Source organism: Tauraco erythrolophus, chromosome 6 (assembly GCF_009769465.1).
Source record: "Tauraco erythrolophus isolate bTauEry1 chromosome 6, bTauEry1.pri, whole genome shotgun sequence".
NCBI lineage: Eukaryota > Metazoa > Chordata > Aves > Musophagiformes > Musophagidae > Tauraco > Tauraco erythrolophus.
The window spans coordinates 9,386,153-9,411,806 of NC_141470.1; the positions used below are offsets into that span (position 1 = coordinate 9,386,153).

The 25,654-nt window shown below is 43.9% G+C and overlaps 1 protein-coding gene across 1 annotated transcript in view; it reads left to right on the plus strand.

Moving 5' to 3' along the window:
• The window catches only part of LOC104373015 (uncharacterized), a 50,609-nt gene extending 39,404 nt beyond the window's left edge, over nucleotides 1-11,205 (plus strand). The window contains exons 38-50 of the mRNA XM_086612848.1: nucleotides 95-835; nucleotides 2,153-2,356; nucleotides 3,002-3,597; nucleotides 4,051-4,215; nucleotides 4,425-4,669; nucleotides 5,621-5,795; nucleotides 6,958-7,001; nucleotides 7,538-7,660; nucleotides 7,767-7,865; nucleotides 8,250-8,372; nucleotides 8,711-8,756; nucleotides 9,170-9,281; nucleotides 10,962-11,205. Coding sequence (XP_086468974.1) covers nucleotides 95-835; nucleotides 2,153-2,356; nucleotides 3,002-3,597; nucleotides 4,051-4,215; nucleotides 4,425-4,669; nucleotides 5,621-5,795; nucleotides 6,958-7,001; nucleotides 7,538-7,660; nucleotides 7,767-7,865; nucleotides 8,250-8,372; nucleotides 8,711-8,756; nucleotides 9,170-9,281; nucleotides 10,962-11,205 — 2,917 coding nt within the window. The remainder of the gene's footprint in view (nucleotides 1-94; nucleotides 836-2,152; nucleotides 2,357-3,001; nucleotides 3,598-4,050; nucleotides 4,216-4,424; nucleotides 4,670-5,620; nucleotides 5,796-6,957; nucleotides 7,002-7,537; nucleotides 7,661-7,766; nucleotides 7,866-8,249; nucleotides 8,373-8,710; nucleotides 8,757-9,169; nucleotides 9,282-10,961) is intronic.
• The last annotated feature ends 14,449 nt before the right edge of the window (nucleotides 11,206-25,654 follow it).

Here is a 25,654-nt window from a genome sequence, read left to right on the forward strand (position 1 = left end):
CTTCGACACAAGGCACAACCAACATCACTACCACTAGCAGGGCCAGCACCACCAACACCTCTCCCGCTCCGACACAAAGCACAACGACCATTACCACACCAACACCAACCGAGACCACCTCAGCCAGTAGCACCACCAGCACCTCCAGGACCACTGCTGGAAGCACCACTTTGTACACAGCCACATCTGCAACAACGAGGACCTCCACTGTGGCAACACAGACTCCAACATCAAGCAAAACTGCCTCCACCCTCGTCCAGACAACAGTGACAACCTCCACTGGCACCACAGTGGTCCCCAGTACCACTGCCCCACCAACACAAAGCACAACCAACATCACTACCACCAGCAGGGCCAGCACCACCGAGACCTCTCCTCCTTCGACCCAAAGCACAACCACCATCACCACACCCACAACACCAGCGCCCACCACAGAAACAAACTCTACTGCCACCACCACCAAGATCACCACTAGCTGCCCACGGAAATGTACATGGACACAGTGGTTTGATGTGGATTCACCTAGCCCTGGAAGCCAAAATGGAGACATAGAGACCTTTGCAAAAATCCGAGCCGCAGGGTATACACTGTGCGACGCGCCAGAAGATATCAACTGCCGTGCTATAGATTACCCTAATCGGAGTGCGGAGGACCTGGGACAGATATTTGAGTGCAGCATTGAAACGGGGCTGGTGTGCCAAAACAACGATCAGATCGCAAAATATCCCATGTGCTTCGACTACGAAATCAGGGTGATGTGCTGTGACCGTAGCAGCTGCTCGACAACATCAGCACCTCCAAGCACCACTGCAGGCTCCTCCACCACAGCTACTGAGCCAGGAACCACCACTCGGTCATCGCACACTCGAACGCCCTCCACTACCTCCACCTTCGTTTACCCAACAGTGACGACCTCCACTGGCACCACAGTGGTCCCCAGTACCGCTGCCCCACCAACACAACCCATCACCATCAACACTACCACCAGCAGGGCCAGCACCACCAACACATCTCCCGCCCCGACACAAAGCACAACCACCATTACCACACTAACACCGATCGAGACCACCTCAGCCAGTAGCACCACCAGCACCTCCAGGACCACTGCTGGAAGCACCACATCGTCCACAGCCACGTCTGCTTCAACAGCAACCTCCACTGTGGCAACACAGACTCATACGTCCTCCATTACTGCGTCCACCCTCCCTCAGCCAACAGTGACGACCTCCACTGGCACCACGGTGATCCCCAGTACCACTGCCCCATCAACAGAAGGCACAACCATCATCACTACCACCAGCAGGGCCAGCAGCACCGAGACCTCTCCCGCTCCAACACAAAGCACAACCACCATTACCACACCAACACCAGCCGAGACCACCTCAGCCAGTAGCACCACCAGCACCTCCAGGACCACTGCTGGAAGCACTACATCGTCCACAGCCACGTCTGCAACAACAAAAACCTCAACTGTGACAACAGAGACTCCAACGTCACGCACTACTGCATCCACCCTCATCCAGTCCACAGTGACGACCTCCACTGGCACCACGGTGATCCCCAGTACCACTGCCCCATCAACACAAGGCACAACCATCATCATTACCACCAGCAGGGCCAGCACCGCCGAGACCTCTCCTTCTTCGACACAAGGCACAACCAACATCACTACCACTAGCAGGGCCAGCGCCACCAACACCTCTCCCACTCCGACACAAAGCACAACCACCATTACCACACCAACACCAACCGAGACCACCTCAGCCAGTAGCACCACCAGCACCTCCAGGACCACTGCTGGAAGCACCACTTCGTACACAGCCACATCTGCAACAACGAGGACCTCCACTGTGGCAACACAGACTCCAACATCAAGCAAAACTGCCTCCACCCTCGTCCAGACAACAGTGACAACCTCCACTGGCACCACAGTGGTCCCCAGTACCACTGCCCCATCAACACAAAGCACAACCAACATCATTACCACCAGCAGGGCCAGCACCACCGAGACCTCTCCCGCTCCAACACAAAGCACAACGACCATTACCACACCAACACCAACCGAGACCACTTCAGCCAGTAGCACCACCAGCACCTCCAGGACCACTGCTGGAAGCACCACTTTGTACACAGCCACATCTGCAACAACGAGAACCTCCACTGTGGCAACACAGACTCCAACATCAAGCAAAACTGCCTCCACCCTCGTCCAGACAACAGTGACAACCTCCACTGGCACCACAGTGGTACCCAGTACCACTGCCCCACCAACACAAAGCACAACCATCATCACTACCACCAGCAGGGCCAGCACCACCGAGACCTCTCCTCCTTCGACCCAAAGCACAACCACCATCACCACACCCACAACACCAGCGCCCACCACAGAAACACACTCTACTGTCAGCACCACCAAGATCACCACTAGCTGCCCACGGAAATGTACTTGGACACAGTGGTTTGACGTGGATTCTCCTAGCCCTGGTAGCCAAAATGGAGACATAGAGACCTTTGCAAAAATCCGAGCTGCAGGGTATACACTGTGCGACGCGCCAGAAGATATCAACTGCCGTGCCATAAATTACCGTAATCGGAGTGCGGAGGACCTGGGACAGATATTTGAGTGCAGCGTTGAAACGGGGCTGGTGTGCCAAAACAAGGATCAGATCGCAAAATATCCCATGTGCTTCGACTACGAAATCAGGGTGATGTGCTGTGACCGTAGCAGCTGCTCAACAACATCAGCCCCTCCAAGCACCACTGCAGGCTCCTCCACCACAGCTACTGAGCCAGGAACCACCACTCGGTCATCGCACACTCCAGCGTCCTCCACTACTACCTCCACCCTCGTTTACCCAACAGTGACGACCTCCACTGGCACCACGGTGATCCCCAGTACCACTGCCCCACCAACACAAGGCACAACCAACATCACTACCACCAGCAGAGCCAGCACCACCAACACCTCTCCTGCTACAGCACAAAGCACAACCACCATTACCACACCAACACCAGTCGAAACCACCTCAGCCAGTAGCACCATCAGCACCTCCAGGATCACTGCTGGAAGTACCACTTCGTCCACAGCCACGTCTGCTTCAACAACAACCTCAACTGTGGCAACACAGACTCATACGTCCTCCATTACTGCGTCCACCCTCCCTCAGCCAACAGTGACGACCTCCACTGGCACCACGGTGATCCCCAGTACCACTGCCCCATCAACACAAGGCACAACCATCATCACTACCACCAGCAGGGCCAGCACCACCAACACCTCTCCCCCTCTGACACAAAGCACAACCACCATTACCACACCAACACCAACCGAGACCACCTCAGCCAGTAGCACCACCAGCACCTCCAGGACCACTGCTGGAAGCACCATATCGTCCACAGCCACGTCTGCTTCAACAGAAACGTCCACTGTGACAAAACGGACTCCAACATCACCTACTGTTGCCTCCAGTGTCTCTCAGTCAGGAATTACAAGCACCTTCGTTAGTACAGATATTCTTCCAACATCTCTTTCTTCTACTGGACCAAGCACTGACACCACTGTTTTTACCACAGTGTTCACTAGCAGAAGCAGCCCAGGTACGTCTACCTGTCAACCAAGGTTACAAACATCTAGTTCAGTGCAAGAACATTAGTACCCTTGTCTTGTCTGTCTTCTTCCATTATCATCCTCATTTCTTCCAAAAGAGAAACCACCTTTTCACCTCTCTGTCCTTCTGCTACTTGTTTCTAAGTTAGTCAACTGAGCGCACCCCAGAGCTTTATATTTCTTATCTTTTGCTCGTGATAGACAGTGGTAGCTTTGAAAGTTTTGAAGACATTAGAGCTGTATGTCACAAGATTTGCTGAATCCCAGACCATATTCAGCATAGATCTAAAAGATTTCCACGATCTCTACCTAGTAGTAGATCAAACATTTCAATGCAATAAAAACGTCCGCCTGTTTTGCTGGAATGTCTAACAGTCCTCTCCAATGTGTCAAAATTATGAGATTGAAATGCTGTAAACTAAAGCATGTCTTTTGCTCAGCAGTAGCTACAAGTGGTACACCACCATCAAGTCATGTTACAACAAGCACTTCTGCAATCTTCAGTTCCTCTCCCAGCGTATCTGTCTCAACAGGAGAAAGTACATATGTTACATCAAGCAGAACAACTCCATGTTTTTGTTATGTGTTTGATAATTTTTTTTCTCCTGGTAAGTGTCTTATTTTATGGTTATAAAAATGCTCATAAGCAACATAACCCCATAATACTTTATTCATTGAAGATAACCACTCAAAATCGTCTAAACATAGAACTTTTTATACACGAATACGCTTTATATTTTCACAGTATTCTCATGGGTTTTTTTTCCCTAAGTATTTTAATGGATCTTTTCATTTCTTCTCCAATTTTCCTCTACAGGAGAAGTGGTATACAACAGAACAGATAAGGCTGGCTGTAATTTTTATGCGCTTTGCAGCAAAGAATGCGAAATCGAACCATTCCAGGGGCCGTGTCCTTCGACAACTCCTTTCACTACAGTCCCCTCAGAAACTACAACACAAGCTGCATCATCCACAGAACCTGTGTCTTCTGTCTCACCAACCACTGCGTCACTCACTACTGCAGTAGAAAGAAACTGTACTGATGTCAATCCTCCACGAAAGGTGGGTCCTCTCATTATTTTTTAATATATCACCATGGCAAAACCACACCAATTTCTGTCCTCTAACAGCCATTTTCCATCAACTTGTATGTATTACAATAACAAAGTTGGTCATGTTACAAATAACGTGATAGCACACAATTCTTCAACCTGGCAGTATCCAGGCTCTTCAGTAATTTGTAGATGGAAAAGCTCATTAATGCCATGTCAGAGATCTTTTTTATTAAAAGTCATTTAAATGTCATGGAATTAAGTAGAATCATAGAATCATAGAATGGTTTGAGTTGGAGGGGACCTCAAAGATCATCTAGTTCCAACCCCCCTGCCATGGGCAGGGACACCCTCCACTACACCCAGGTTGCTCAAAGCCTCATCCAACCTGGCCTTGAACACTTCCAGGGATGAAGCATCTACAACTTCTCTGGGCAACCTGTTCCAGTGCCTCACCACCCTCAGAATGAAATTTTTTTTCTTATATCCAATCAAAATCTACCCTCTTTCAGTTTAAATCCATTACCCCTTGTCCTATCACTACATGGCCTTGTAAAAAGTCCCTCTCCATCTTTCCTGTAGCCCCCCTGGAAGGCTGCTATAAGATCACCCCGAAGCCTTCTCTTCTCCAGGCTGAACAGCCCCAACTCTCTCAGCCTGTCTTCATAAGAGAGGTGCTCCAGCCCTCGGATCATCTTCGTGGCCCTCCTCTGGACTCACTCCAGCAGCTCCATGCCCTTCTTGTGTTGGGAGTAGACCAGCTAGTAGACTAGCTATGAAAGTATTAAAATCTCATTTGTCTACACAGAAGAATATTCTATGATTGTTCTCATCTTGTCTGCTCTTAAGGCCCGAAATAACTCTAATCTGAACTCCCTATCAATTTTGAGAATCTATCTCAAATTGAAACAGAACAAGGGTGAGAGAGCACTTAAGAATAAATCATTTACATGTTTTTCAGCCTGGAGAGAACTGGACAAGTGAATGCCAGGAATGTGTCTGTGACCCTGTCACTGCTACTGTACAATGCCAGCCGCTGCCATGTCGAACAGTTCAGAAACCAATTTGTGACCTAGGATTTGTTCCCATGCCTGTACTACCAGTAAAAGATCCATGTTGTCCTGAATTTGAATGCCGTAAGTATTAAAAATACATTTATAAATAGCAGGATACATACTCTGGTAAATTATATTTGCATGTCTGTTAATATCTAAGCAAGTTTTTCAAGTATCACAATAACAGCAAAAGCTTCCTTAAATTGTTCTGGCTCAGCGAATATGCATCAATTTTTGGCTAAATGTGCATTAGAAGTTTATTTAAAAACAAAATGTCATTTTCAGTGAAGTTTGCTGAGAGAATTAGAATGGGTGGGAGAGCAGGATAATACTTTGAGCTTCCAAGTGGTCTATGTAGCTCAACTATCTCTGTATCTGTAATCATAAAGGTTATTAATGCATTTTATTTAATGTAATTAATGTCATATTGGAGCACATTAACATTAGCCTCACTGTAGCTAAACTAAGGGGCATAAACATAAGAATAAGCCAGCAGAAAGTTTAAGTTTACTACAAAAGCAAGTAACGTGAAGCAATAATACGAAGTGAACTGTAATCAGTAACTGAATTGTCAATGTCTGAGAAATAATAGTTATACTTACACTGATGTTGAATGCTCCTGAAAATTTAAAAATTCATCAGTTATATATGTTTACAGACATATTTTTAATATACATGTATTTTTATACACATATATTTATACAAAAGGAAAAAAAAAAAAAAGCAGCCGTAAATTAAGCCCAAAACAGGAAGGTCAAAACAAAGGAACAGGCAAGTTTGAAATAGTTCTGTGCAAGATATGAATGGGCTCTACCATGTTGTGAAATTATTTATATTACCACGGTAATAATACCTTTTTTCCACTCAGAGTCAATCTTCCATCCAAGCCATGTTCTGAAAGGTCATAAAAAAATCAGTAACAAAGGCACATTTTAAGGGTTCAAAGAGGAAATAATTGATTTAATTTGAAGTGAACCTGATATCAAAAGGGAAAAAAAGGGATTTTCCATGCATAGCTTGAGTTTGAAGCCATTCCTCCTCAACTCTTCCAGCTAATTTCAAAAATGAAACTGTACTTAAATATCCAGCTATACTACATATGAGGCCTAAACATGTAGAGGGGATGGAATTCAAGTTTTCCATAATCTTTGTGTTACTAACAAAGCTTGATAACATCTTGACTTCTCAGGAAGTCTCACAATTTGAGTTTACTTCAGAATTTTTGTTTTGTTTTGTTTTTCAGAACGAATACCTGACATCTGTGTGATTAATGGTACAATGTACAAGGTGAGAATGTTATGCTTGCAGTGGTATATTTCTGGAAGTGAAATGTATACCATTTTGACCAAAACAAGCCTTTGTGAAAGTTCTTTTCCCAGTACATGTTTTTTTCATCTCTAGCCCTTAAATGGAAGGTGGTTTTTTTTCCTAACATCAAAACCAAAATTGTCATAGAAGAGTTCCTTGACACGTAGCATAAAACAAGAGTGTACCATTTTTAGTGATGTACTTTCTTTTTAAACTCCTTCCCACTTCTGGAATTAATGAATTTTGCAAATAAGCTGAAGAATAGCCCAACCTCAACCACTCTTTGAAATAAGCCCAAAGAACCTTCAAAAACAAAGCTAAGATTCATTTAGTTCCCTCCTAATGTGCGCTTTCTTGCAAGACATAAAGCCAAAAACTTCACCTTCAAAGACAGTTGAACAACTCGGTCACGCTTGCGTTTCGGCAGCCTTAATGGTTCTCATCAATGCTTTCAACTCTGCCTATACCTTATATAGAAATTGTTACCATTTGATTTTTTTTTTTCTGTCTTCCAGGCTGGAATGTCAGCAGTAATCGATTCATGTAACAATTGTACCTGCAGTTCTGAGAAAGATCCAGTGACTAAGGCAAATATTGTGCATTGTGAAAGAGTTCAATGTCAAACATCTTGCCCACTGGTGAGTTCAGATTCTCTTAGCCGCCCAGTCAGGCCATGATTGCAAGAAGACTGGAATTCTCTGTCAACAACTCAACATACTTTCTCTTTCATCTCCTTGTGAGTAGGGTCAGCAATATATGACTGGTGATGGAGAGTGCTGTGGGAAGTGTATTGAAGTAGCATGCGTAATCAAACTAAGTAACAACACTGTTCTCGTGCTCAATGTAAGTATTCCCTTCATTTTCAGATCTCTGTCAGCCAATAGAGGTCAGAACAGCTAAGAGTTAACTCATGTCCCCTACTAGTAAAAATCTAATTAATACCGAAATTATTCTGAAAACAACACATCAGATTTCAGTTACTTGAAATTATAAATTCTTGATATTTGTGGTTAACAGGGCAATCGTTTCTAATTTGTGGTCTGAGTGTTCAGATCCAGGATTTAAACTTTCGAGCTAGCCACAGTTTGCAAAATTTTGCTTTTGCCACTTGAAAGAAGTTCAGAAGCATCGGTCTGAAAACTTAATTAGCTCAGACATTTTTGAAGTAATCACACTGTACTTGATCAAAATAAAAAAAAAATGTTTGCTTTTCTTATAAAATCTTAGGTTGATGACATCTTGCAACTTGATAATTGCAGCCATTACAAATGTGAAAAAATTGAAGATCAATTTGTTGCAGTCCAAACTAAAAGAATATGCCCTGAGTACAACCCAGGAGAATGCGATCCTGTAAGTTTTTATCAGTTCTTCATTGATTGAATGCAGTTTCAAGGAACAAGGAGGGGGGCAAGTAAGAATACAACCAATCACTTCCGCTAAAGTCACAGGAATGTCTTAAGAATGAAATTAATCTTGCTCTAACTTTAGTCGTAAGAAAAGGTTAGTATTTTTGCCTGAGGCTACAAGGATTCAAGACTTCTATGGTGGGGACGTTAAGTCACCCATTGTTTCATTCAGTGTTCATCACAGAGGAGCCTTCTGCCCAGTATCAGTAATGCAAACTCACATTCTTACTCACTGTTGCCACCTGTGCATTAATACAAATCCTCCTTTTTACCTTTGCAAAGGATGAAGCAGAGACTACTGCCGATGGCTGCTGCAAAATATGTAAACGTAAGTAATGCTGTGTCCATGTTTTCTGCTCGAAGAGCACTGTATTCAATCTCTAACTGTCTTAGAATGGATGGAAGGATTCTTAATTCCCCCAGTTTTCACTTATTCTATTTATGAAGACCTTGTGTTTCACTGCTTATTCAAAAGGAAAAAGCAGATTTGTTTTCCTGATACTGAATATCCCAAAGCAAACCACCAATGCTCAAGCCTCTCCATTATCTTCCAAAGACACCATACAGCTGAGATCAAAGAATAATAACCTGAAAACTCCAAATACGTTACACAGTATCCTCCCTTGCTGCCACATACTGTGGATTCTCAGACATCATGCACTTTGAAACTGTTTCAGCATTCATTAAGTTCTGATCTAGCAATCTGACCTATGCTTCCCTCCCTCCCCTCTTTTTATGAAGCTGCAAACTGCAAACCTCACACAGAAAAAACTGTGATCCGCTACGATGACTGTGAATCTTCTGAAGCTGTTGAGCTGGCATATTGTGAAGGAACTTGTCCTGGCTCCTCAGTGTAAGTTCCAAAAACTTAATTTAGCATCACTATGGCTTTCTTTATTCATACCGATCTCTCAAGTTAATCAATCGACCAAGGGTACTGAGGGAGCTGGTAGAAGTGCTCACTGAGCCACTTTCAATCAGCAGTCCTGGCTAACCAGGGAGGTCCTAGTTGACTGGGGGTTAGCAAACGTGATGCTCATCTACAATAAGGGCCAGGAGGATCTGAGGAACAACAGGCCTGTCAGTCTGACCTCGGTCCCAGTGAGGTTACGGAGCACATCATCATGAAGGTCATCACATGACATGTACAAGACAAACAAGTGAACAGGCCTAGTCAGCATGGCTTTATGAAAGGCAGGTCCTGCTTGACTAAACTGATCTTCTATGATAGACCTGCTTAGTGGATGAGGGAAAGGCTGTGGAGATTGTTTACCTGGACTTTAGTAAAGCCATTGACACGTTTCCCACAGCATTCTCCAGGAGAAACTGGCTGCTCAGGGATTGGACAGGCGTACACTTTGCTGGATAAAAAACTGTCCTGATGGCTGAGCCCAAAGAGTTGTGGAGAATAGAGTTAAATCAGGTTGGCAGCCAGTCACAAGTGGTGTTCCCCAGAGCTCACTACTGGGGCCAGTTCTGTTTATCAGTGATCTGGATGAGGGAATTGAGTGCACCCTCAGTCAGTTTGCAGATGACACCACGCTGAGTAGGAGTGTTGATCTGTTGGAAGGTAGAAAGGCTCTACAGAGGGATCTGGACAGGCTGGATCGATGGGCTGACACCAATCGAACGAGGTTCAACATGGCTGAGCACTGGGTCCTGCACTTGGGTCACAACACCACCTTGCAATGCTATGGGCTTGGGGAAGGGTGCCTGGAAAGCTGCCTGGCAGAAAAGGACCTGGGAGAGTTGGTCAACAGCCAGCTGAGTATGAGCCAGCAGTGTGCCCAGGTGGCCAAGAAGGCCAATAGCAACCCGGCTTGTGTCAGAAATAGTGTGGCCAGCAGGACTGGGGAAGTGGTTGTCCCTTTATACTTGGCACTGGTGAGGCGGCACCTCAAATACTGTGTGAACTTTTGGGCCCCTCACTACAAGAAAGGCATTGAGGTGCTGGAGTGTGTCCACAAAAGAGCAGTGAAGCTGGTGAAGGGTCTGGAGTACAAGTCTTAATGGGGAACAGCTGAGGGAACTGGGGTTGTTTAGTCTGGAGAAAAGTAAGCTGAGAGGAGACTTGATTGGAGGTTGTGGTGAGGTGAGTGTTGGTCTCTTCTCCCAAGGAGCAAGTGATAGGACAAGATGAAACAGCCTCAAGCTATTTAAAAGACATGTAGATGTGGCACTCAGGGACATGGTTTACTGGTGGACTTGGCAGTGCCAGGTTAATGGTTGGACACAATGATCTTAAGGGTCTTTTCCAACCTACGTGATTCTATGATCCCAGAATAGCAATAAAGGTAATGTGTTTGTAAGATTCCATTGAGTGGAATCAGGCTCGATGAAAGCAAGGACAGTTTCACTATTGAAGTGACAGATAATTAAAATCACATAATAGGTGTGTAGGGGAGGAAGGAAGAGAAGATATTAAAAAAACACTCTCAAACCCCCAACAAACCCCAAAACAAAAGTCACTGGGAGGTTTCAGTGTGTTAGTTTTTGATGAGAAGACATATTTTCTTTTCCTGGTGGAACACAGGTATTCTTTTGAAGCAAATCAGATGCAACAGAACTGCAGCTGCTGCCAGGACTCCAGCAGCCAAACAAAAGAGGTGACCCTGACTTGCCAAAATGGAACAAGCATCAGTTATAACTACATCTACGTGGAACAATGCCAGTGTGTGAATGCATGCAGCTCGGAAACCTCTGCATCGTATGACTCCCAGTCAAAAGAGTCTGCAACATATAGTTCCCAACTGAAAATGAGCAGAAGAAAGAGATGATCATTGGAAAAAGAAAACAGAGACCCTAGAGAAGCTGGAATCATGTTTTCCCCAGAATAACTTGTGCTCCTCCTGTAGCAGATTTTACGTCAGTTTCTATTATCACCTTTTCTCATTTCTTACTTGTAAAAAAAAAAAGTAAAATAATTAAATCTTGGTGTTTTATTTTGAGTTTGTTTCTGGTTTTTTTTAAGTGATACAATATTAAAGGGAAAAATACATGACTGCATAAAAGACCTTTGTGTAAATTATAAAAATATGCAAATATGTTTCCATTCAATCACAAAACTGACATTTTGGGAAAAAAAAGTTTAAGAGGTCTCTAAACATAAAACCAGAAAACATTGGAGCTACATTGCACTTAAGTCTTGTGCCTAGAGAAAGATTTATTGAGTACCATTTTTATGAGCATAACGGTCCTTCCAGGCATCTCAGTGACAGAGAGAAGACTGTTTTCTCGTTCATTTTTTCTCTTATTTGATCAAAAAAACTTTCAGCATTTTTCAGTTTCAGTGGCCGTTCAATACCCATCCTTATTATCTAAATGACAGAGTCCAATGGCATCAGGGAGTTTTCTATCTTAGATGGGCGGTATATTCTCTAGCAGCCTTTGGGAATGAAGACACTCTCAAAATCCTTTTCCTGGATGAAGTTAAATTCCCTCACCCAGGTCGAAATAGCTCTACTCACTAGCATAAAAGGTACAGAGATAAAAAAACCCTCTCATTAGCTCACTCTATTCTAGTTGCCAAGATGGTGGGACAACAGGCAGGCTCCAGTTTGTTTTCCCTGTAATTAGTGGAGAGGTCCAGAAGACAAGTACAAAAAAAGAGGAAAGGAAAACTTTATTCATCACTACCATTTCATGTTCTAGTTCAAAAGATATATGGCTGTGGAAAACAGCATTTGTTTCTTCAGTTGAAGACACAAATCTATATATGAATGAAAGCTTTAACTAGTTGAGGAATACTTAAAGTGAGGTCAATGAACTTAGTAAAATCAGAAAATTCTCCTGCCCATCATTTTAACAATATTCACAAATCAGTTCAGGATATGTTTTTTAAAGCGTGTGTTTGTCTCCTGTGCTACTGAAAAGATTTTGAATGGATTTGCACTAGTCAGAAAATTGGTTGCCTTTTCCCATCGTAGTTCAGCATGTTTACCTGAACTGTTGGGAGCATTTACCTTACCAGTAGCTGTTATAATACAGAGCCTGAAATCTGCCCTGAAGGCTTGGCTGAAAAATAAAGGAGGAACTGTCTGATCAAATAATCACACATTTTATACATGCTTGTTTAGAAGTGAAATTCAATCGTGAATGAAATCAGTAGAGCCTTATGTGTTGGCCTTCACAGGCATGACCTGGTATCATGAGGATTAACCCGTGGGGAGAAGTAGGCAGGTTTGTGAGCTTCACGTTTTACTGCCGAGCTCCATCTCTTGGCTATCTAAGGCTTGAACCACAGCAGGTACGTGGGCTCCAGGCAGGGTTAGCAGCTATGACATCAGAGCGGACAGCTGTGTCCTCCCTGCACCTTCTCTGACCCAGTCATAAGCCACTTGTCACCGGGAACCTGGGCTAAAGCCAGACCAGCTGCGCACCACCAGTTTTACCACTTCTCCACTGCATCCTCAGACCCTCAACACCAGGTATCGCTATGAGGAGACAACCAGACACTTCTGAACTGTCACCAGCGGCTCAAGCAGTTTGACAGCTTCAGCACAGTTTCCCAGGTTTCTGGTTTCCAGAGGGTTTAGCACTTTGGGCATAGCACCATGAAAACAGAGAGAGCCTGATGGGATCTAGAACTGTACTGCAGAGAAAAAACAGCACTGCTGGTGCTAGGAGGCATTCCTAAAGGAAAGGCATTCCCAAGGGAGAGGCATTCCCATAGGCCAGCTGTGATGCAGAGCTAGCAACACCAGTCTAGGCAAACCGCTGCCTGCAGAGCTGGCAGGTCAGGGTGCAGACTGCAAAAACCCAGTAACACTTACGTGACGTATGAAAACCAAACATCTGTGAACACTCCTAAAGTTGGCTTTGAGTTCAGACTGAAGCCAATGACATTTGCCTGCTTTTCCCCCTCCCACCCTAACTCCTCAGTCCTCATATTCCGAGTATTTAGTATCACGTTCACCAGTTACAAACCTTCCCCAACATTTTCTGATGTGCAGGTTTGGCTCAACTATTTTAAGCACTGTATTAAGGTGTTAGCAGTACGTTCCAGTTTGAGTCTTAAGCTGCCCACTACTGGTTATTATTTGCTTCTCTAAAGAAAACTAAACCAGGAACTATTCCCTTAATTCTACCGGAAACATTAAGCCTTGCAGAGTATGTTCACCCATCAGTGATCAATTATATTAGCATCTAGAATTATTTTTTATTTTAAATTCTCAAATTATGGGAGATGTAGAGGCTATTTCTCAAAGCTGAACACCCCATTATTTCCAGGTAGCTGATCAGTTACCTATGAGTCTAATTTGAAGATGCCATCGCAATCCTCAGTGATCATGTACTGCGTTCATGGGAAAAAAAAAAAAATCAGCACCACAATACACTGTTTTGAAGAGATAATCTAGATTAGTGGGTTTTGGGGGGTTTGGGTTGTTTTGGTTTCTTTTCTTCGATAACCAGCCCACTGCAAAACACTAGAAACCACTGAATTTTCTCTGCTCTCCTTAAAATACAGCTTTCAGTTTGGTTGTTTTTGGTTTTTTTAAGGGAAATCTATTTTTATACCTTCTTTCTCTCAAGTCTACACAGAAGAAAACCCAGGGGATCCACACTTTAAGTAAACAGGATTCAGGAGGAGACAAACATGTAGATTTCTCTTTGGAGCAAATGCTATACCATAATTACAAGTCCAAGGAATGTCTAGTAATTACTTTAAAGCAGAAAAATTAGCTATATAGGAAAACACGAAGACATACATTTGTTTGATATACAAGAAGTTACCATTTATGCTAAAATATATCTACCTGCTGTGTACTATATCAAGCTCCTCCGAACTTGAAATGACAAAATGCATGTACGCCTTAATTTTATAGCGAAGTTTCCAAACACGTTAAATGTACACTCATAGCAGCCAAATAGTTCCAGTTCTAGAACTATGGATTAATAAATAATATTTAAAGCAAAAAACAGTATATAATACAAAATGCATCCTGAGCCCTTTCCTGGCATTTCAATGGGGCATCAAATTAATCGGAAAGTTCTTTTTGTCCTATGATATTTACCATAATCAAACATGCTGATGCTTCACTAAAAGTTACCATAGAAAAACTTTTACCCACATCAGGAAATAGAGCACTCATTCTTCTGTTTCACCAACTAACCAATTTCAGGGACTACTGCATTAGAGAACGTTATGTAGTGATATGCATACACACGGTGAAACCACCCAGTTATTGCCTTTTATTGATGTGGTGACATAATGCCTTCTAAACAAAACCGTCGACCTGATTGAGAACCTTAAACAGCTCATCGAATAAAACGTCCCATTGTAAATCAAAACATTTACAGGTTTTACTGTCTGATGATTTAAACTGGGCAAATGTGAAGGTTACGCTGTTGTTCTGTAAAAGTCAGCGTATTTGTGGAACTGTAATACTTAACCACATGAAAGACATTTGTTAAGTTTTAAATTAATATCTATAATATATACCCAGAGTTCATCAGCTGGAGGACAATTTAATATCACTGAACAAACTAAATTGGGTAAGACATCTGTACAATGTTCCCACACAGGGCCCTTTACCTCCCAATCCAAATTAATAACCTGTGCTTGCTCTAGGCTTTCCAAAACAGAGAACACCAACAGCATTCAATTAGGCGGAGGGCTGGAAAACAGCCAAATAGACTAAAAGCAATTTGAAAGATTAGATGAAACCAATTACCCTGTAAACTGGGAAACAATAGCACCAAATTATTTTGGTTAATAAAGAACAGCAGGCCCCTATTTATCAATCTTGCCCTAAGTCTTAAGCATATTTTGAAAAATTTTCATTATATAGAAATACTAAACAACAAAATAAATACTCTTCCCTTTACACTAACATTTCTTTTTCCTCCTCACCGTTCAGTAACTTTTCCTGTTTTCTCTTCTTTTGAAACAGCACCTCCAGGCAGTGATTTAAGGAGCTATTTCATTGATTTTAGCTTCTGGCTTCCTCTGCTGATATTTGATAGCACTTCCCATGTGTTTAATACTTTATGACTACAGAGTTTGATGTGTTGATTCATGTCACCTACTTGTCTCCCAAAAAACACATGGAGTTTCTTCATTGTTAATTTTGCCACTACGCATAACGCAATTCCATCTGTCGAGTGAGCAGAGACTCTGTCTTCTAAGAGGCAACGTGCTTCCTGGGAATGAGTTACACCAGAACAGTTTTATGGATACTTTTACTTCTGTATCTCCTGCTTTCACACTTTCATTTCCTGACCCTCAAGATCATGTTGCCCACAGGAGGATAAGTCGCCGATTTGGCTTATTAGGATCCCCAAGTACTGTGCCAGTAGCTAACAGAAGTTCACTTACCGTAATCCTGAAGATAGGAGGTATGTGTGAAAGGGCTTGCCCGATGTATGACTGTCATACAGAGCCCTGACATTTTCATGATTTTGGGGATCTAGAACTTTATGAGGAGTTGGCTCCAAACTGAAGGACATCTCCTTTCTACACAATGCCAGAAGGCACCATTAAAACATGGTATGCTGACCTTCTTTAAACGACCAATCATACCCCATTTAATTTTGTTACAAAAATCATAGATACACTAGCTTGGAATCTAAAAATTAAGATATTGCAGACCTTGAATCCATTTTTACTTATTCTCTTTCTACAGCCTCTGCCTTTTCCGCTCTAGAGAAGTAAAAGATTCTTAGCTGGATTTTGCCTCCAGTAGAAAAGGACTGAGAATTTCTTTTGCATAAGCTTCCTTCACCCCATACAACCCAACTCACATAATAGCACAAACAAGCATTTTTACTTAAAACATAAAAGCAATAATCAAAGAAACAAAAATACCATGTTCTAACATCTAGTATCACAGCAACTTTGTGGCTGTTTATAGAGACAGTCACAACATTGTCCTTATGGTCATGCTGTTTGCTGACAGCTGACTGTACCACAACACCAAAGCAATTAAGCTCCCCTGATTTTCCCAGCTGCTTTCACTGTTTGTTTTGCTCCCTCCACCGAAGATCCCAGTAATGGATCACCTTCAGTATAAAAATATTCAGATCAGCTCAACAGGCTGAGGCGTTCCTGAGGTACATTTTAGCACTTCTGCTACATCTCAATAGAAGACACAGATCATGTTAAATTCTTTCAAAACATTCACTCGACATGAAGGCTGAGTCCTGGTCCTCGGGTAATAAGGCTCTATATCACATGATTTAAGTCCTGAAGTATGTCAGAAAGTATTTAGCTGCTTTTTGCTTCCGTGTTGTGTGAACATGCTGAAACCTTAAAAGACACACAAATCATCCTTCCATTTCTTTTAAAAAGAAATGTGCTCCAGAGAGGTTATCAGATTTATCTTACTGACTGTTTCAATGGAAGTATTTAAATTTATTGTTTTAAAGTATTCCCATAATACTCTGTGTCATAAAAGAAAAATAAAACCATTATTTCTTTTGGCACCATCCTGCTAAAGTTTTCTTATTGAGACACCCACATTTTAGTAGTTTCAAGAGACCTTTTTCAAACAGGCAAAAATAGCACTTGAAAATATATTATTTAGGATGAAGAGGGAGAGTTCTCAATCCTCCTGCTACAGGCCATGTGCTGATTTTTTAATTTGAGGTGAAAAAAAAAAAAATTATCTCCCTTCACAACAACTTGTTACCAGTACTATAAAAAAAATCCAAACTGGGAACCTTAAAGGATTATTTTCTGTGCCATGACCTCAGTACCAGCTTCTGCCAGCAGCAGCACACAGGTTAGACTAACGGATAACCTATCCCTGATCGTAGGACTTGAATCAAATTGAAACACCCAAGTGAATGTATATTATAGCTTTATATATGTTGCCAATTAACAACTAATGAAATGCAGGGTTGATGAATAAAAGACATCTGAAAATATAACAATAACCGAAAGCCTCTCAACCTCCAGTGCTTACCATGTGACCTGTAATGAAACTGAGCCTGATCTAAACCACTGAATTCAGTAAAAATATTCCTGCTGATATCAGGAGGCTTTGAATCACCTTGCATTTATGGAAAAAGGCAGATAACGTTGTTTAAATTACACTAAGCACCTCGCTGCTCCTGAAACTGCAGCCTGGTTCTTCTGACTGTAGTGACTAGGTTTGCCAGTCAGCTGCCACGAGACAGGGTTTCTTTTAAACACTTCTCACGCTTGTCGAAAGCGTTGCCAATGGCAATTCATTTCTTGCCTGCAGACGCCTCTCTTCGCAAGGTTCAAGTGCATGTCGCAGAACATGGACACTGTCGTGGGTTTTTTGGACTGAGGGTCGAGACAAGAACCGAGAGGGAGCACTCACCAACCATGGTCCCGGGCAAAACATGACTCAGGCTTTCTTCTTAAAACAAAATAATTTATTAACAGTTACTTAACAAGAGACACAAGGGAACAAAACCGGTTACTTGAGAGGAGAAAGAGAAAACAAGGCCCGATCTTAAAACAACGCCTCCCCACCCCCTACTTCCTTCTGTTCCTGGCTCTACGTCCCTCCCGGCGGCGCAAGGGGACAGGGAATGGGGAGTGCAGGTCAGTTCATCCATGTTGTTAACTGCCACTCCTTACTTAAAGGAGGAGGAGCCTTTACAGCATTTTTCCCTTGCTTCGGTGGATCCCCTACTCACGAGGAAAAAAGTCCCCAAACTTTTCCAGCTTAAGTCCTGCCCACAGGATTGCAATCCTTCCCCATGGATTGCACCAGTTCGGGCTTTACCAGTCTCGGCCTCTTAGGGAGCTGCTGCCACTCGCGTCGGCGTGGGTCGTCCCACGGTCTCCAGATGCCTCCACGACCTCGTAGTGCATCCCATGCCCATTATTAACAGTACCTCGTCATGCATCCCCTGCTCCACGACCTCTCCTGAGCTCAGGCATCTCTTCCCCGACGTGGGTTTCTCCACGGGCCACGAGTGGGTCTCTGCTCCGCTGAGTGCACCCTGGCTGCAGGGGGGCTGCCTGCCATCTTCACACCGATTGCAAGGGAAACCTCAGCTCCAGCACATCTCCTCCTGCTCCATCTTGACTGACCTGGTCATTGTGGTTGTTTTCTCTTAGATCTTAATCCCCTCTGGGGGAGCTCGGTCCAGCGGGCACCCCGGGAGCGGGGCGCTTCCCGAGCCCCCCATGCAGCTCCCCCGGCGCCATCTTGAGCACATGGTGCCGGCCCGGGCCCGGGCAGTCGCCCAGCTGAGAGCGAGGGCAGCGCCCTCCTGCTCTCTCCTCGCTCCTGAGCAAAGAGCCCTTTCCCACCTCTTTGTCCCAACTTAAATAGGGCAATTCGCAGAGGCGCCGATTTGGCGCAACCCCCTGGGGGGGATGGGACTCAGATCTGGTGGCACAGGGAGCAAATCCCCTCCCCTGCCACCAGAACACCCCCCCCACACATCAAACTATCACAGACACCTGACTGTTTCTCTCCTCTCTGCAACTAGGCTAAGCGTGTTTTTGCAAGAGAACATACTACTTGCCCCATACTTTAAGATGCAGGTGTGTTTATGGAGAACATCAGTGCTGTGAGATAGCCCGCTCTTGGTATTACACCCAAGAGCGAGGTAACATGCAACAGGAGGACATGGGAAATCCCTTGCTGACTGTGCATACAGAGAGTGTAACAACTCAAAAACGGGGGACACAATGTAAGAACCTCTAAGCTGTATTCGAACCTGCCCTTTGTAATCAGTTAGAAATTTTTATGGTATTCAAGGAGATTCAAACCTACACTTTGTAAAAATAACTCAAGTAGTAATTTTTTTCATAATATTTAGGATATTTGAGATGAAGAAAATTATTGCTGAAAGAAACCTAAATATTTTAACATTTCACCACTGTAGAAAACACTTGAAGTGAAAAGACAAAAAAGTAGCACCCCACTACCCTACCAATCGTTTAAGAGTTTCTCCGTGTTTTCAAACACCATTTGTAAATTGATGGGTGTTTCAAACTTAATACAAATTTCTGTGCCATTAAAACCACACTGTTACAGCCTTTAACGTTTTGTATTTTATTCAGTAGTGCTATGGCTGTGCTGGAACTGCACATCTGCTTTCTGGTGTTCAGTGTTCTTCAATGCCTCACTACCTGCAAACAAACAAATCATTACAAGTGACAATCAAAAAACATAAGACAGGCTGATTAACAACAGACTGGCTACAAAAGGTTTTAAGCTTGGAAATATCTACCAGAACAAGTAGAGTGGTATTTTCATTCTTCAAAATGATAGAAAATGAAATGATCAAGCCCAGATCAGGAGTCACTACAAAAGTCAGCATTGCAAGTTCATTAGAAGTAGGACAAATGTATAAATCAACCTCTTTTTATAAAGCTCAAAACCTAGACACCTGTCCTGAGTTTGGCTGGGATAGAGTTAAGTTTTCACAGGAAAACTAGGGCGGGGCACAGAGCATGGGCAACTGATCCAAATTAGCCAGGGGGCTATTGGATACCATATGACATCATGCTCAGAATATATATTGGGGGAGCTAGCTAGGAAAGGGGCTAGATCAGAGATTCCAGGTTCTGCATGGTGAGCAATCGTACCACCGGTTTCGTATTGGTTTTTTTATTGGTATTATAGTGGTTATCGGTTTGCTTTTTTTGCACTGTCCTATTAAACTGTCATCCCAATTCAACGAGTTTTGCCCTTTTCTTCCAATTTTCTCCTCCCATTCCACCGAGGAGGAGGAGTGAGCAAGCAGCCATCTGATAGCTTAGCTGCCAGCTGGGCTGAACCATGAGAGTCCTTTTTGGTGCCCAACGTGGGGCATGAAGAGTTGGGATAATGACAGATCCCACTGGAGGATGTTAAAATTTGTTATATGAGATTATTGTATTAGTGAAATAGTTGCTGGTCATAACGTTGTTTCATCGTTCTCATGGTGGTTTTCCGCAACTCCTTATATGCCCTGTGTATTCACTGAGGTGCTGTTTATCACGGCTGGGAGAGGGCTCAGGGCTCTCACGGTGCTGTCCTGTGTAACACCCACCGAACGATAAGGCAACAGCGCGGGCTGCGAGGCCGAGCTCGTTGTTTACGTGGTGTTGGCATCATGCCCGTATCTCAAATTTATCAGTAACCACGCCCGACCTATGGGGAAAACAGGGGGGGATACTTTCCTCCGTTTTTTCACCCCCCACTTTCCCATTCAGGCTGATTACAACAGCCTTTGAGGATTTTGAATGTCCTGAGAGAGTTCTCGCCAGTGTGGTTTTATTGCTTTGTCTCCCAGAAGTGTTTCAGGTCCACTTTGGGGTTAAACAATTACTGAAAAATATCACACAGAGATTCACCCTGAGGCTGGATAGTTACAAGTGGCAGGGTGTGTGGGAGAACATGGGCAAATGCCTAGGAAGGTGGGCACCTCCAGTGTTTTGGAACTTCACCCCTGAATCCTAAAAAACTAGTAGAACAGTTGGAAAAAGTATGCCGTCACCCTGGCAATTCCAGGGAGAAACAAGTCAGTGCAATGTGCTGGGGACCGGCCCGTGGGTACCGGGCCCTGTTCAACACTATTCAGTGCCCTCAAAAGGAAGAGAAGATCCCTGGATCTGACGACAAAACAACAGGCACTGTGTCTACTCCAACCCCCGTGACAGGCACTGCGGCTGCAAGCAGAGAACCCACCTGTGCTGGCATCAGTCGCCCCTATACAGAAGAAGTGCACAAAGAAATCAGTTTGCTTAGTGAGGGATGAAGGTGAACCAGGGCCATGGTGAGAACAGGAGGAGGAAGAGGCAGAACCCACACATGAGACAGTAACCACCCCATCCCTATCCCTGAGTGAGCTGTGAGATAAGTGAAAGGATTGCAACTGCCATCCAAATGAGAACATTGTTACCTGCTGGGATAAGAGAGCTGGTAGCTTGAAATTAGAGGGCAGGGAAGCTGGGCAGCTGGGATTCCTGTCTAGGGAAGGGGGCATTGACAAGATGATTGGAAGAAAACCGTGAGCCCTCCAGCCTCTGGAGGTGACTTGTCAAGCATGAAGGAAATGTACCCCTTCCAGGATGATATTACATGTCATCCAGGCAAGTGGACCACCATGGACACTGGTATCCAGTACCTGAGGGATAGCAGTGCTGGAGGGGATTTACAATGATCTGAATAACAAGCAGTTACGCACAGATCCAGATGAAGTCCAGTGCGATCAACCCATGTGGCAGAAACTCCTACAGAGTGCACCAGCACTGCACGCCAACTTGTTGGCAATAATGTCCTGGAGAGAAGGTGAGGAACAAATGGTACTGGACTTGGCTGGTCAACTCTGGCAATATGAAGGAAGTCATTCTTCCTCTCTACCAGCCTGTGTTGCGGCTGTGGAGAAACTGTCCCAGGACTTCCAGCAATTCGAAGAGGATATGTCGCACTCCCCACCTGTGTGGACTCAGATTTCAGCTATTAAAAGTGTCCCCTTGTTCAAAAGGGAGGATATAGAGGGTACACACCGCAGGGTAATCTGTTTATTCCTGCATGAGCACAGAGAGGACATGAGGAAGTGAGATGGAAAACTTACCTTGACCCTAAGGGCATGGGTGCAAGAGTTGAAAGGAAAAACAATCACAAAAGGGGGTTCTTCCAGGAAAAATGCCACTCCAGTTTCCAGCAGGCAGATCCCCAGACAGTACAGAAGGGCTGATCCCATTTCTGATCCTCTTGAAGGGATTTCTAATTCATTTTTACAAAAGGTGAGCAACGAATACTGTAACCAGGACTAGAGGGATCCTGCCTCCAGCCAGGTGCAGGAAAGGGATAACAGGGTTTATTGGACTGTGTGGATTCAATCGCCTGGCACATCAGAGCCACAGGAATATAGGGCTCTAGTGGACACTGGTGCACAGTGCACCCTAATGCCATCGAGCCATAAAGGGACAGAACCCATCTGTATTTCTGGAGTGACAGAGGTTCGCAAGAGCTGACTGTATTGGAAGCTGAAGTGAGTCTAACCAGGAATGAGTGGCAAACACACCGCACTGTGACTGGCCCAGAGGCCTCATGCATCCTGGGCACAGACTGCCTCAGGAGGGGGTATTTCGGGGACCCAAAAGGGTACCGGTGAGTTTTGGTATGGCTGCCGTGGAGTTGGAGGAAACTGAACAGTTGTCTACCTTGCCTGGTCTCTCAGAGGACCCTTCTGTTGTGGGATTGCTGAGGGCTGAAGAACAACAGGTGCCAATTGCTACCACAACGGTGCACCGGCGGCAATATTGCATCAACCAGAACTCTGATCCCATCCATGAGCTGATTTGTCAGCTGGAGAGCCAAGGGGTGATCAGCAAAACTCATTTCCCCTTCCACACTCCCATATGGCCAGTGTGCAAGTCTAATGGAGAAGTGGAGACCAAGAGTAGACTGTCGTGGCCTGAATGAAGTCATGCTGCTGCTGTGCCAGATATGCTGGAACGTCAGTACAAATTGGAGTCAAAGGCAGCCAAGTGTCCTTCTCGATCCCTTTGGCAACAGAGTGCAGGCCACAGTTCGCTTGCACTTGGAGGGGTGCCTAGTGCACACGGAATCGACCGCCCCAGGGATGGAAACACAGCCCTACCATTTGCCATGGACTGATCCAGACTGCACTGGAACAGGGTGAAGCTCCAGAACATCTGCAGTACATCGACGACATCATCGTATGGGGTAACACAGCAGAAAGTTTGAGAAAGGGAAGAAAATAGTTCAAATCCTTCTAAAGGCTGGTTTTGCCATAAAACAACATAAGGTCAAGGGATCTGCACAGGAGATCCAGTTCTTAGGAATAAAATGGCAAGATGGGCGCCATCACATACCAACGGAAGTGATCAACAAAATAGCAGCTATGTCCCCACTGACGAGCGAAAAAGGAACACAAGCCTTCCTAGGCGTTGTGGGGCTTTGGAGGCTGCACACCCAAGTTACAGCCCAATTGTGAGCCCTCTCTATCAAGTGACCTGGAAGAAGAATGATTTTAAATGTAGTCCTGAGCAACAGCAAGACTTTCAATAAATTAAACAGGAGATTGTTCATGTGGTAGCCCTTGGGCCAGCCTGGGCAGAACAAGATGTAAAATGTGCTCTACACTGCAGGGGAGAATGGCCCAACCTGGAGCCTCTGGCAGAAAGCACCAGGGGAGACCTGAGGTCGACCTCTCGGGTTTTGGAGCCAGGGGTTCTAAGTGAATTCTCTGAATGCTCCAAACAGCGGTACTTTCATAGTTCTCCCACACGTGGAAATACAGATGTAGCTAAGTTCAATTTCAACCTACTAGCTTTCCACAAACTCACTTTTATCATCTATATGCAAATTTTACTTCAAAAGTTATGGTATATCATAAGTACAGTCTATTTGTTCTTACAAAATTAATGATGCTTTTTGGCAAGATAGTAAAGAAAATCCTTCTAAAATACAGAGCAGTATGAAAATAGATTAACTTGGGTTTCTAAACGAGCTTCCTGAAAATCTAGGAGAGAAAGCCGAAGTATTCAGCAGGCCATGACTTAACACCGCAGCAGAGAATACTGTCAATATGGGTTTTCATTTTTCCTACTATCATTTTTCCTCGACTATCATTTGTTAAAAAAATTAACTCCAGATAAAAAACACCCTATGGACTGGACACTAAATCCTAAAATCTTAGCTTGATAACACAGACTAGCAGTTGATCAGTGATGACTAAGCATAGCAATGCTGTTAAACTAGAGGACCTCAGAGAGCTTTGCAGTCAATCACAGACATAAAAAGAGATGCTATGTAAGCCAAACCTCTAAAACCCATTTATTAGGTATTAGCAGATAAAGCCAGCTCTTATTGTAGCTAAAATAGCACATAACAAGGTCTATTTCATAACTCTTCACTTAGACACCACTCATCTAGAGTTCTCAATCCCTTCACACACCAGAGCTTTTCCTCCACACCCACACACTGCTCTTCACTCCTCCCTCACTCTCCAACGTTGTCCTTCAAAAAATGCAAGCTCACTACTGCCTCGTTCTGTCCTCTAGACCTGCAATGCTGTAACATTATCTTGAGAAAGTAGCAACTAGAAGAGTTAGAAAAAGGCACCTACCTAGAAATGAATGCTTAAAATACCTTCTGAGCTTTTACTGTACTAGTCCCACCACTTGATCGCTTTAAGAACCAGTGTAACTTGTTAATTAATGTGCGAGACTGAATAAAAGACAGTAACTGATACTTGAATTCTAGGTCAGTCTATAGACAAAGATTCGAATTGCGGTGCTCTCCAACAGAGACAGAATACACTTTCATTTAGAGGATACATTTATTAAATTAGAATGAAAAAGTTAATGTACTTTAGAGTGCAAGAAACACATACGGACACTGGGCCTCAATACAGAGAAACAATGTCTTCAAAATTATTACAGCAAAAAACATCCTCTGCATGGCATTACATATCAACCAAACAATCAAGAACATTTGTAAGGGGAAAAACATTCAGTACCATCAGCAGATGCAAAGAGCAGCAGAGAAGAAAGTAGCAAGGATCTAGCTAGACAAAAAAATGTTCCTACCTGTAGTAAGTTTAGGCTCTTGGCAGGACTCAAGCTAGTACTAAGAGCGCCAACTTCTAGCAGACGCCAGTCTTACACAGCTGGCTTTGGCTCCAAGCTGCCTGAAGCTGGTGAGCAGAAGAGCAGCATCAAACACAGCATTATCCCATTAGCGTCTTGTCAAAAGCTACAATCATAATGAGTGACCATTTGCTTGTTTTAAAATCATGACACAGACTTTCAGTTCCAACACCTTAATTTCACAGACCCTAGAATAACTAAAAACTCCCTGCCTTTTTTGATCTCTCTCCAATTCAAACCTGACAATGAACAGTTTGACTGAGAGGATATGTATGCTGAAAAGCTGAGCAGGCTTACGATCAGTGTTTTGTTCTTTTCAACAAGATAAAGTAGCAAACACATCTTAACATAAGAGTTTCAGCTATAATGCTTAATTAAATCAAGACAAAAAATTCCCAGAATGATATTTAAGTACAGTGAAACATGCTGAAATCCACCTACTGGCATACTGCTCCTATATATATATATATATCTCGTCTTGAACTCGTACATCTACTCTGTTTTGCATCACACTTGCCTAGAACAAACCAAGCAACCTGAAGAACAGGAGCCTCCCTCAGAGGCCCAGGGCCCAGTTTCTAAAGAAACCTGGCTAACCTAACGTTCGCACTTCCCCCTCTGGTGGTTAGGATTGAAAGGTGTTTATTCTGTGCTTGAAATTGAGGTTTAATAGGATGCAGTACAAT